The 12,579-nt window shown below is 47.6% G+C and overlaps 1 protein-coding gene across 1 annotated transcript in view; it reads left to right on the top strand.

Annotated features, from left to right (window-relative positions):
* Positions 1 to 493: 493 nt before the first annotated feature.
* TMEFF1 (transmembrane protein with EGF like and two follistatin like domains 1) overlaps positions 494 to 12,579 on the top strand; it is a 129,630-nt gene continuing 117,544 nt past the window's right edge. Inside the window, exon 1 of the mRNA XM_080378619.1 lies at positions 494 to 1,372. Coding sequence (XP_080234745.1) covers positions 1,123 to 1,372 — 250 coding nt within the window. The 5' untranslated portion in view covers positions 494 to 1,122. The remainder of the gene's footprint in view (positions 1,373 to 12,579) is intronic.

Genomic DNA, 12,579 nt, shown 5'->3' with positions numbered 1-12,579 from the left:
GTATTTGCACAGCAGATTAAAAAATTGGCATGAAATGTAAGTGACAACTGAGACAGGAAGAATTCTTGTTGAATGTAAAGCATTGTCCTGTGTTTTCCACGTGCAGAAATAGTAGCAGAGCAGTCAATTTACACAAAGCTTCCAGCCATACAGCCACGTGCTGGGGTTTTGCACCCAGGATACGTGCCTGGCACCCTGTACCCATGCAGTGCTTCGGACCCCTGTACCCGTGCAGAGCTTTGGACCCCCGAAGCGTCTCAGCGTGAGGGACCGGGAAAACCCCAGACAGCAAAAGCGCTGTGTTACAGGAGTCACCACCTTCACCGAGAATGTATTTATTTACTTGGATGGGTACAAATGCTCCCGCCGTGCGTGCTGGGCTGCCGTTCAGTAAGGATTAGACACGAGCCTCACAATTAATCGATAGCAGAGACGGTCCCTTTGCGTCCTTCCTCAGCCCCACTCGTGCCGGCTTAGCAGTGAGTAATAACCCATCTCGTGGGATGGCAGACGACGTGCGGTGGCCCTGCTGCCACGCCGCCCCCCGGGACCCGCTCTGCTTTCTCTCCCCCATCAGTCCTACCGCCGGTACCCCCCGCCGCGCCGGGGTCCCCCCACCCGCTCCCCGCGGGGGCAGCCCCTCCGGGCGGGCGCTGCCGCCGCTGCCGCTCGCCTCGCCCGCTGAGCGAGAAGCCCCTCACCTCCCCTCCGGTCCCGGGGGAGGGGGCTGCCATCACGTGTGCTTCCTCCCCCTTCTCTCCCTCCTCCTCCTCCTCCTCCCCCTCCGCGGCGGCGGCGGCAGCAGCAGCAGCAGCAGCCGCCTCGGCTCCGCTCCCTTTGTTGCAGGCGGAGCGGCGGCGCTGCCGGGCGCCGCGCACAAAGGAGCGCGGCCGGGGCGAGGCGGCCCCGCCGGCGGGCAGGCGCGGAGGCGGCCGCCGCACACCGCCGGGCTGCGGGGGCCGCGCTGTACCGCCGCGGCCAGCCCTGCCCGCGGCCGGGCACCGGGCGGAGGCGGCGGCAGCGGCGGGTCCGTGCGGCCGCCGCGGCGGGGATGCTGAAGGTGTGCTCCGGCACGGCGGAGAAAGGACGGTCCCGCCCGGGCGGCGCCGCGGGCTCCGGTTGATGCTGCGGGCCTGCCGCCGCCGCCGCCATCCCGCCGCCGCTGCCGCTCCTCGGCCGCCCCTCGCCATGCTGGGAGAGAGCCCGGCCGCCGCCCGGCCGCTCCTGCGAGCGGGACCCCCCCTGGCGCTGTGCTACACCTCGGCCCTCCTGGTGCTCGCCCTCTCCGCGCTGCCCGCCGGCCGCGCCTCCCACCCCCTGCCCGGCGCCGAGTGCCAGGGCGGCGGCAAGGGGAAAGGCATCAACTGCTCAGGTAATGCCGCCGGCTCCCGCCCCCCGCCCCGCGGGCAGCCCACGCGTGCACGTGGAGGGCCGAGCGCGGCCCCCTGCCCCCCCCGCCCCCCCTGTGCCCCCCCCGCCCCCCCGCTCCCCCCTGCCCTGCCCGGCGCGGCGCGGCGCTGCGGGCGGCGGAAAACAAAGGAGCGGCGGCCGCCCCGGCCCCGGGTGCGGCGGGCCGGCGCCCCGGCCGGCAGGGAGAGCCCCTCCCCGGGGTGGGTGGTGGGGGGGAGCCCCCTCTCCAGCGGGTCCCGCCGCAGGGAAGGAGTTTGCCGCCGGCTCTCGGCTTTTGTTCCGCTCCGCGACCCCCGCCGCGGTGCCGGCAGGTGCCCGCCGCCCGCCCCGGCCGCCCCCGCTCCCCCCCGTCCTGCCGGCAGCGCAGCCCCGCACCGGGCTCGCAGGGCTGCGCCCCCCGTCCCACCCCGTCCGTGTGCGCAGCCCAGCCCCGGGCCCGGGGCAGCCCCCACCCGCCCGGCCCCTTGCCGCGTAGGTTCGCTCCGGGTGAGACGCCGACAGCGAAATACCCTGTGATGTGCGCGGAATAAGCTTTTTAGGGATTTCCCCTGCCTTGGGTGCGTGACAGGAGAATGCTTGGTGGTGCCTGCCCATCCTGTGCAGAAGTAGGTGCTGGTATAGCACAGTTTCAATGGAGATGAATCGGTTCGGCGTGACAGCAGCACGTTTTCTTGCATCTTGAGGGATACGGTGGTGTTTTTAAAGTAGAACAAAGTAAATACATGCAGCATAAAGTTTACAGTTTGTTGGAAAGACTTGTTTTTCTTCTGAAACTGGTATCTAGAAATGGTAATGTTTATTTATTTTTCCTGCTGGTGTTTGACGCCGGGTTATTCCGCGGCGAGGGCCGCCCGAGTGCCTTCTCCAAGGTGATGAACGTTCCTCGCCCGGTGCGCGGAGCCCCCGCTCCCATTGTCTTCTGCGGGAGCTGGGAGGAAGCTGGGAGGCCGTTCCCACCTTGGAAGGAACTCTCGGTGCCTTCCCGGAGAGGGTCCCCAAACTGTCTGACGGCTTTCAAGGAACGAGTGAATTGAATAGCAATCTTCCTCCCAATTATATTTTGTAATATGGATAATGCTGCTAAAGCCGGCCATCAAACTCACAGACCAGCAAGCTGTGGCAAAATGATTTTGCAATATAATAATTCTGACTGCTCTTCAGTCTTGATATGCTCATCTACTCTCTATTTTACCCTGTTTAGACATACACCCGTTAAGAGTCCGTGTTACCACAATGCTACTGTTTTACTGCTTGCCTGAGTTTTCCATTCTATTTGTATGAATATCATGGTTATTCTTAAAGAGAGGTTAATAGGTTAATGTGTCACTGGTGTTAGCGGCTTACCCGTCAGAGACATGTGGGTCATTAAACCACAGCACGTGCATAAATCATGGAGATTAAATATGGAAGGTTGATGAAATATAGAAGGAAGTTTCTAAGATAATGTGGAACACACAGATACCATTATTTAGAAACCATCACAGAAAGAGGGCTTTCCGACCTGGAATTAGAAAACCGTATGCTATATTGAAGACATTCAGAATAATTTGGTTTTACTAAAAATAGGCAGAGCAAATATATGTGCTATATATGAGCATGTGGCAGGAGCTATTTTTAGTGTAACTGCAAAAATACAGAAGGAAAATTTCATTTAAAAAATGCAGTAGTCAGATTCTGCTGTACGTTAACTGTTTCATGCAAAGCTGCAGTGTTTCAGTTCTCAACATTAATTTTGAAAGAAGTAATATCAACACATATTATCTGGGACAGATTTTCACCTCACTTTCCTCTGCATAGCTTCATTAACTTTTACTGGATAAGCGGCTCTCTGCAAAAGATGACTTTCCCATCTTTACACGTGGGGCCAGCTGTCGGCATTAGCACCTTTCTCAATGGACTACTATCATGTAGATTGCTATTTATATTGAAAGGTAAACTTAAGAACACTACTTTTTCTTCAAATGTTTGGACTCTAAATACCTTCCACACTCGGAGAAGCAAAACTCTTCTCTCCTCTGTTGTTTTGTCATTTTGATATTTGCATCGGGTTGACCTGCTGCCCTGGAACAGTTTCTTAAACTTTTTGGGATGGTTCCTGAGCTTATAATATTTTATCACTGCTAGATTATGTAGCTGCCTTTATTTTTTGTTAAATTTTTAGGAAATGCTGAACTCCTCTCCTTTATTCCTCCAGAATATGCTGCTTAAGAAAGTTTGCTGTAGCAAAAGAGCATTGGAAAGTGGAGGAAGGACACAGTCAGACAACATGAAAATTAAGATATCTTTTTCAGTTTACTTCTGCCCCTTTGCCAGATGCATTGCAGTTTGCTCTATTGTTAAATTATTATATAATTACATCATCCCTGGCCAAGTGAAGAACATACAACTAAGTGATTAGAGCAGAAAACAGGGCATTAAGACATATCTGGAGTTAACTGACAACGTGGACTTGTGTTTGTTCATCTTTAAATCCATACTTTGCTAAGCTAGGAAAATGAAGTAGCTCCATTTTACCCAGAATGGAGTAAAAAAAAAAGCTGGCATTTTAGAGATGTTATATTATTCCCAGTGCTACCTGTAGTCATCTTCTGCAACAGTTCTGATACTCACTGCCTGTGGGTAGGGTGGTGTGATGCTTGCTTCTCTGCTCAGGCTATAAGACAGTTGTGTCCTTAATAAAGTCTGTGAACTACAGGGGGTTATTAAGCATCCCAGGTGTAAAGGTAAGTACAAAATGTAGTTAGTGCACAAGCTCCTGACCCACCGGTACTCCCTAGAGACACATAGGCTGCGCGTGAGCATCTTCAGTTTCAGTCCAGTTGAGTCTCTGGTGTGAGGTACGCTCCGGTCACGTGTGGCAGCCACAGGGGTTGCAATTTGATCATAACTGACAAAACACTGAAGATTTTGGTGAAAGATAACACACACTTAACCAGTGATACTGCTCAGTGCATTGGTTTGGATTTGTACACCCAGGATGTTCAGTAACAGGAGTATGTTTCTTTTGGTAAGTTCAGCTTGCTATTCTTTCATGTGGTAAAATATACTTATTTGGCACAATTCCACACACCTCCAATGCATCTCATAGGCCATATGCTGCTCCTGGTTTCTTAAATTCTCTTTGAGTGAACATAAAGAAGAAAAAATTGTTTTAAGATAGCTTATTGAAGATTGAGTGAGGTCAAGGAAAAATTAAGGACACCTCTTTCATGGAATTCCTCTTCTGAGGGTTATGAATACTTTTCTTTTGCACAGTCATAACATGTCTGAAATAGTTTGTAGATAAAAGTAGATAGAAATTACCGATTAGGGAGAAGAAAGGGGATAGAGGGACAAAGGAAAGTATCTATCCTGTGATAGGGTTATGTGATGGCTGAATCTATGATGTGCTGTTTATTAAGCATGGAAGTACAAGCTGTCAAAAAGCTTGTAAATTTTTAGAGAGAACAGCAGAGAAAGCTACAGTGGAGCCATCCTTCACCATATATACATTATCTTAACTTCCGATATGCTTTGGAGAAATGGTTTCTGCCCTGAAATAACTCATGGAGTAAATAAGACAAAGAATGTGGAAAGAGTAGAAAAAAAAAAAAAGAGAGATGAAAGAAGAGAATGTGGTAAGCCAACAGGAGTGCAACAAGCACAAGCAAAATTCATGTGTATGCTATTTTAAAATGTGGTAGGGTGAGAAGGGTGAGGAGGACACCATCAGTAGGACAAAAGTGTCTGGAGGCTGGGCAACAAGAGTGGGTCCTGAAGAGGGATGGGAGTGGAAGGTGTCAACAGGTACACAAGCAGAAGGGAGTAAGGAAGCAGTATGAGAAAAGATACACAGCCAAGAGTGGGAGCAACTCACAGGGGGTGGGCAAGGGTGGCAAGAACTGGCCACATCATATGCTTTTGTTTTCAAAGCATGCCTGTTTTCCATGTGCAAACAGAGTTTTAGAGGAAGAAGAGTTGGGAAGGGCACAGAAGGTGAGTGAGATGAGCAAAAGGAGATCCAGTTTAAATGCAGATAAGGCAAAAAGGTCCAGGAGCGTGATCGTAAGTCTGCGTAGTATACAACAGAAGAGAAAAAAATATATTAATTATTGATTACTGCACACACTCAAAGAGGGAGCAATGCATTTGAATTACGGCTGCTGTCACTGTTGCTGGAGGTGCATGTGGCACCACAGAAAAATACTTCTTTTTGTCTCATCCTTGCTTCTGTCTACTTTCCACCATCAATGAGTGCCATCTCATTCAGAATTTGCAAGTCTTTTTCCTCAGCACCTCCTGCTGAAGCTGTTGTTCCTGCATATCCCTGATGTGCAATCGAGGATGTTCAACTAGGGACTCTTTATTCCCATTACTCTGTTAGATGCCTTCGAGTCTGCCCTCAAGATCCTGTAGCAGGGATCCCCCAAGCTTACTATCGCTGGATACCAGTGCTAGCAGAAGAGACATAGCATGCACATTTCAAGAAAAAAATTATCTGCTCAAGCATTGTCTGTGTAGCACTTTGATGTGATGCATGTAATGTATTTGTACCTGCTGTAATCAAAGACTAGAAATTAAGAACATATCTTCTGTATTTTGTGTGTGTGGTGGGTTGACCTTTGCTGGATGCCAATGTCAGTTGTAGCATACCACTTTGCTGCCTTCAGCTCCAGTTCATGTCAGAGCTCTAACATGTCTGGTACAGCAGCGCTCAGTGGTGGCATTGCTTCATTCAGGCTGTTCTAGTCTACTGTCAACCTCCACCCTCTGCCAGACTTTTGCACCGGCCATACGGGACTGTTAAAAGGTGAGTGCGTCTTGTTGATCGCTCCTTGGCTCACAGGTGGGAGCCAGGGAGTCCCGGTTTGTGTGATATTGCTGCCGGTGCACTGTCCTGGTAGCAATTGGCATCTGCTGTTCTTCAGCTTGCAGCAGCCCCACAGCAAAGGGATCTTCGTAGAGGCCAGGCAGGGTAGGTAGCTGTTTGATCTTTGTATTCACGGTGGCTACACCAAAAGCTCCTTGGTACCCCTTTGGGTCCTTGAAGTACCCTTTCTGAAGTAGTCTATGCCAAGGATACAAGGGGCCTCTGAGCAGGTCACAATGGAGTGCTTTTCCCACTTGTCCCCTGCTAAGCTTGCCTCAGCCTCCAATAAAGACAATTCTTGGCATCACTCCAGAGATCCAGATGTGTTCTGTGCCCCTGTACTCTGATGGCACCAGCATACACCAGTGTCTACCAAAGCCTTATACTTCTGTGGGTCTAATGTGCCAGGCCATCAAATCCACACACCCGGTCATCCCATTCCTCCTCCCGGCCAAAGGCAGGGACCCTCTATTCCTGTTCCTGGTCAGAGTATTCACTGTCTGACTCTTGCAGTGCCAGACCAGAAGTCCCCTCATCAGGATCAAGGGCGATGGTTTCAGTTCTATGTCTGGGATAGTGTTGACTACTTTCTTGTGTCTCTACAACCACTACGGTGACAGCCTTCTTGGGTGACCCCTTCCTAACAGCTGTCTTCCCTCTCAGTTTGTGTACAGGGGCTTCCAAATTAAAGGTGGTTTCACCATCCCACTTCCTCATGCCCTCCCCCTGGTCATGCAGGAAGAATCAGAGTGCACCACGTGGCTCCCTTCCCCTCTGACTGGGGCAGGAGAAGACTGATTTCTTGGGGTGCCCCTGACAGCCAAGGTACTGGCCTGTAGGGATGAGAAAGTACAGAGATTTTCTTCAAAGTCTGGGAGCCAAGAAGACACTGTCTCCACGGTTGGTGTATCCATATCCAGGCAATACACTGCTGCCAAGCTGTTAGAATATGACACTGGGGTACTTTGAACAACCTTCCTTCACATGGCCCATGTATACAGGAGATCCTCTGGGTCTTTGGAGGCCTCATCATTATCTATATCATTGTAGATGACTTGCAGTAGCACTATTTCTCTCAGGTACTGGATGCTTTCATCTGCAGTAGTCCACTTTCCTGGGGACTTCACAAGATCTTCCCTTGAGTGGATATCTTGCCCTCACACTTGAGAGGAGCTGCCCCTTGGACTGCAGCTTGCTGCCTCTTTTCCAATTTTTCTCTCAAATATCCAGTTTCTAGGAAGGGATCCCAGCTGTTGGGCTTCCTTACCTTCCAGTTGCTGCCTGTCAGCCCTGTTATCCCTGCATCAGAGCAGCCAGGCAGCAATCTGCTCACTTGGCTGGCAGCTGTAATCTTTCTGCATATCTCGAAGTTCTCATGGGTCAGGGACTGGGTATTTTCCATTTGCTGTCTAGATTCTCTCACTCCTTCCTCCAATTTCTTTGTTGAAGGACCAGCTTCTTGATCAAAATTTTCCTCTTCTTCCTCCTCCCTTACTAATCATTATGGCCCAGTTGTTCTTCTTGTCCACTGTTTCTTTTTCGCTACTGGGGCAATTACTCTAGATGTTGTTTGTGCCCCTATCTCAACCATGGTGTCCTTAGTTGCGGTTTGGGTCCCTGCCTCAATCACAGTCCTCTGAGAGTACTGCACTGTAGCCCAGGCCCCAGGACAGTGCTAGAGGCTGTTGGTTTTCATTGGGGTAGGCAAGGCACCCGTCTACTAGGTGGCATGTCAGTGTGCCAGGGTTGCTTTGCCTGTTCAGGTGTAAAGTCCCAGCTTATGGCGGGCAATAACTGTCCTAGGAATCTGCCCAAATCCTTCCACACACCCTGCCAACTAGAGACCACCCATTTTAGGGCACATTTCAGTATTGCCTCACCCAAAAGTTGTCTCCTTTTATACCAGGATAAGACCAAATTCCACAAAACCCATACTATGCCAACAGTATTAGCTAACAGTATTAAACAGCCCATATAAGGGTGAGCAAGGACCTCAGGAGCCTGCATAATAAACCCATCCACATCAGTCCTGGGTAGGGAGGGGGAGATGTATTCCCTCATCTTCTCCACAAGATAGCTCCCCCAGCACAACCATCAATGCCAGGACAAAGCACATAGCCATTTTTTCTATTAACATGTTCCCAAGCTTAGCAAAATACAGAAAAGCAGTTCAGACAACAAACTCTGTGACCCACACAGGAGCTTGCCACTTGAATAACTAATATAGCTGTAGCACACTTAACTGCCATAAAAACGGCACCAAAAAGGACCGTGGTGGGTTGACGCTGGCTGGACACCAGGTGCCCACAAAGCCGCTCTGTCACTCCCCTCCTCGGCAGAACAAGGGGGAAGAATGAAAAAAAAAACCTCCTGAGTCAAGATAAAGGCAGTTTAATGAAGCAACAGAAAAAGTTGTGGGAGCAGAAGTGAAGGAAAACGAAAGATGTTATTCTCTACCTCCTACCAGGAGGGGATGTTCAGCCGCTTCCCGGGAAGCAGGGCTTCAATATGCATAGTGGTTGCTCCAGAAGGCAAATGTAAATAACAGATGCCCCTCTTCCTCCTCCTTTCTCTTAGCTCTCATACCTGAGCAGACATCAGATGGTATGGAATATCCCTTTGGCTAATTTGGGTCAGCTGTCCTGGCTGTGTCCCCTCCCAGGATCTTGCCCACCTCCAGCCTACTGGGGGCAGGGCAGGGGGGGAAGGTTGGAGCGACAGCCTTGGTGCTGTGCGAGCGCTGCTCAGCAGTAGCCAAAACCCTGCTGTGTTATCACCACCTTTCCAGCTACCAGTACAGGCACAGCTCTACGAGGGCTGCTGTGGGGCTCAGCCAGACCCAATTCAGTGTGTGAGCCACCAGCAGTACACCCTTCTTCAGTGCCTGACAGTTTGTGGGGGTGGTGGGAGACGGCAAAATCTGAGATCACAGTGGCCAAACCAAAGCAGGGGAGTACTTGGAATACTTTGTCTTGGCAGGACACCATCTCTGCTTGAATGTTGCCCTTGCTTTTGCTAACTCTGCTTCCTTCCAAAAGGGTTTGATAGTTGCAGAATGAGACACTGAGAATTTTTAAAATGCTAAAAACCTAAACAAATATGGCTATGGTAGGGTTAGAAACACAACATTTGATGCACAAGTTCTCTGTGCCTCAGGAAACAGTTTCATAGGGAGATGATTATTCAATCACCTTTGTAAGGATTTCTTTCTCAGAAGCATCTAAGACACGTCAGCACTGAGAAGGCATGCTTCCAAAGGTGCTGTCTGTATTTACTGGCAAATTATAGCCGTAGGGTTCAAACCACGATGAACTGTCACTACTTTAAGGCATGTAAGAGCTGAAACCTTTGCCTTTTTCCTGAGAATAAGAAGGGGTCTAAAGCTACTCGCATCTGGTAGTTCTACACTTGAGGTGAAGACTGGAGTTTATGAGTGAGTTGGCCAAAATGAGCTTTATGTACGCTCTTTCTCACTCTAGGCTTGTGTGTTGTCTGAAGCTTGGGTCCAGACTTTCCCTGCTGTGACAGGGAAGAGCTGAACACCAGCACGTAGGTCCCTTGACCCTGCCTGTGTCCAACCCATGTGGCAGGTGTGAGCACTGGTTTGGGAGGATATAAATCTCAGGCACTGCCGGTGTCTGGAGTTTGACCTTGTTTCTGCCTGGGCTCAGTGGGGACTCTGAACCAGAATGAGCTGTGGCCTCAAGACTGGCTTTCATCGTGCTTATCAGCTGGAGCAGATATACCCTTTGTGGGTTTTGTGAAGATTAAGTGGGTGAGGGTTGGTGGTTTTTTTCTGGTTTGCCATTCTAAGTTATACAAGGCCAAAATTTGTGCTGCAGAAAATGAAGCCACATTGATGAGAATGCAGAGGCAGGAGATGGAAGAAAGGTACAGGTTCAGGTAAATGATCCTAACTGTTTTAAGAAGTACACATCTTTTTATGTTTGCATAGATAAACTTGATCTGAGATGGTAGATGGGGCTAGGATAATTGGTTATTTTATCTAAGATACTATGACTTATCTTCCCGTAAAAGAATTATAACAGTCAAGGCAAATAAACCGTGATATGTGTTTGTGCCAATCAAACTTCTGAAGTAAATGATCTAAACAGAGTCAGGTTACATATCACTTTGAGAAACTATTGTAAGGCATGAATATAAATCAACTATAAGTAAAAAGTTAAAACAGTGATTAAAAAGAAAAATTAAAACTCAGACAGTAATATGCACATACTTGTTTCCCTTTAGTGTAATTAACTAGACATGAAATGTCCTTGCAGGGCAGATTCTTATGCTGATTAAAGAGCCGAAAGGTAATTAAAGGAGAATTGAAAGTGTCAGAATAGCAGAAAATCATCTCATAACAGGTGTCACTCCATCATTGTCACTAGTGAGAACTGGTAGCGTGATGGAGCAATTGAGGCTTGACTGAGAGGACTGGATTGAATCCAATTTCTTTATCATTTTTTGAAAAGGGGAAAAGAGGAGATATGTTTGTTGTGGAAAATATTGCCAAGGAAACATTCTTTCTGCACCAAGACCTCTCTGATAATTCCAGTTAAAGGGGAAACAAGAAGTTCTCACTCTTTTCTTGCTATTGATATAAGGATAAGTACTCGGTACTTATAACCTGCTGGTTTTCTTCTAGAGTTGACAGTAGACTGGATAAAGGGGAGAGTTAATATTTACTTGGACTTGGGGAAAAAAAAGCAGCTGTGGTCAAGGTTTTTGAGTAGAAAAGTACAAAGGCAGAGAATCCCACAGAAAATGGCAGGAGGCTCAATTTACCCTTTTTTCTATAAAGAGATTATCATGTTTCACCATTGATCTGTCAACTGAAACTGCCTGTGACTTTTCCAGCCTGTGGTCAGACTTTGGCGAGTGTCCACAAAGCAGGTAGTGGCAGTAGTTCCCAAAATAACTGTAGCTGTTAGCATTTGGGAAAGAAAAAACGCTGAGCACCAATGTTGAAAAAGGATCTATTCTTCTGACTCGAGACTAGTGCTTATCCTCCTTGGTAAGTCCCTACAGATTCTGTAGAACGACAGTGGAGGTAAAGGACATGTCATTTTTGAGATGAAAGCCTGTCTTTTTCTAAGCAGTCTGTAATATTCAATGGATCTGAAGACCAAGGAAGTTCTTTATAAATTATTCTTAAAAAAATAGTTCTATCTGAAGAATAGATTTAGCTAATAAAATTGCAATTAAATAATGTGCTGTAAACTAAACAGCCCTCTCTAATTGCTGTAGTTTATTCTTAGATCATCTTGAAATTCTAAGAATTCAGAGATACAAATACAGGAAGAAGAAGAGAAAAAGCGTGAGAGAGTGAATTGTGTTTTGTGGAGTTCCTAAGTGTATGGTGAAGGGCTTGTTTGACTAAATCAATCCATGGCAGATTTTATTTTATGAAACAATTTCTTAGCAAAATGGGTCTTCTTTGTGTGATATTTTTCTTCAAGAAAAAGAATAAGAAGATGCAGAAAAATCTGGTTAGGAGTAAGTTCAGCTATGAAAATTGTGATCTGATGAAATGGAAGTTTCCTGGAGAACCTTGAATCTGTCCTTTTGTCTTGCTGAACACCAGCAATGTATTTTCAGTTCTAATTTAGTTTGCAGGTGGCTTCAAGGGGATCTGAAGGCAGAATTATTAAGTATATATCTAGTGGTGCCATTAGTTGTTTAAATATTTCAGATTTATGGGTCATATGTTCTTCTATTTATTTATTTGTTTGCTTTTAAAAAGCCAAAGAGTCAGGTAATTTTTTTGTTTTAAAGAATCTTACCAGGGAACTTTTGTCTCCTTTGGAGTGGGGAGCAAGATGCCAGTGAAGGTCTTTGCTAGAAGAGTACCTAGAAGTCTTCTGTCATTGCTGACCTGGTTATGTCCCCAGACCTGGGTGGATGGGAGCTGAGAGGCAGACCAGGCTCTGCGTGCATTTGCATATCTATTGCTGGTGTGAATTTCCTTGTTTAAGTGAGCAATTTAATGTTACGCTGATATCAATTTTTTTTTTAAGTTGCGCTAAAACTGCCTCATTGGTCATAGTGCAGTTTGTGAGGAGGTGGTGTTTGACTAGCAAATCGGGATTCATTCTAGGATAATTTAAGTTCTCATTATAGTAGACAGTTTCTAAGGACTGAAAAGACAGGACTTTTCTGATAGTAGATTATGTGTTACAGCAACAGTGTTTAAAGGATCTGGTTCAAAATAAAATTAAATCCTTGTAATATCTCTATTTTGACTTAGTATTATAAAAATAAATTTAGGTGCAATTACAGTCTTGAAACACCTGCATTATATAACCATGTTCAAG

This window comes from Falco punctatus (genome assembly GCF_963210335.1).
Source record: "Falco punctatus genome assembly, chromosome: 3".
In the NCBI taxonomy this organism is placed as follows: Eukaryota; Metazoa; Chordata; class Aves; order Falconiformes; family Falconidae; genus Falco; species Falco punctatus.
Note: the sequence above shows the minus strand (reverse complement) of the source record. Positions and strands in the feature narration are given on the sequence as shown.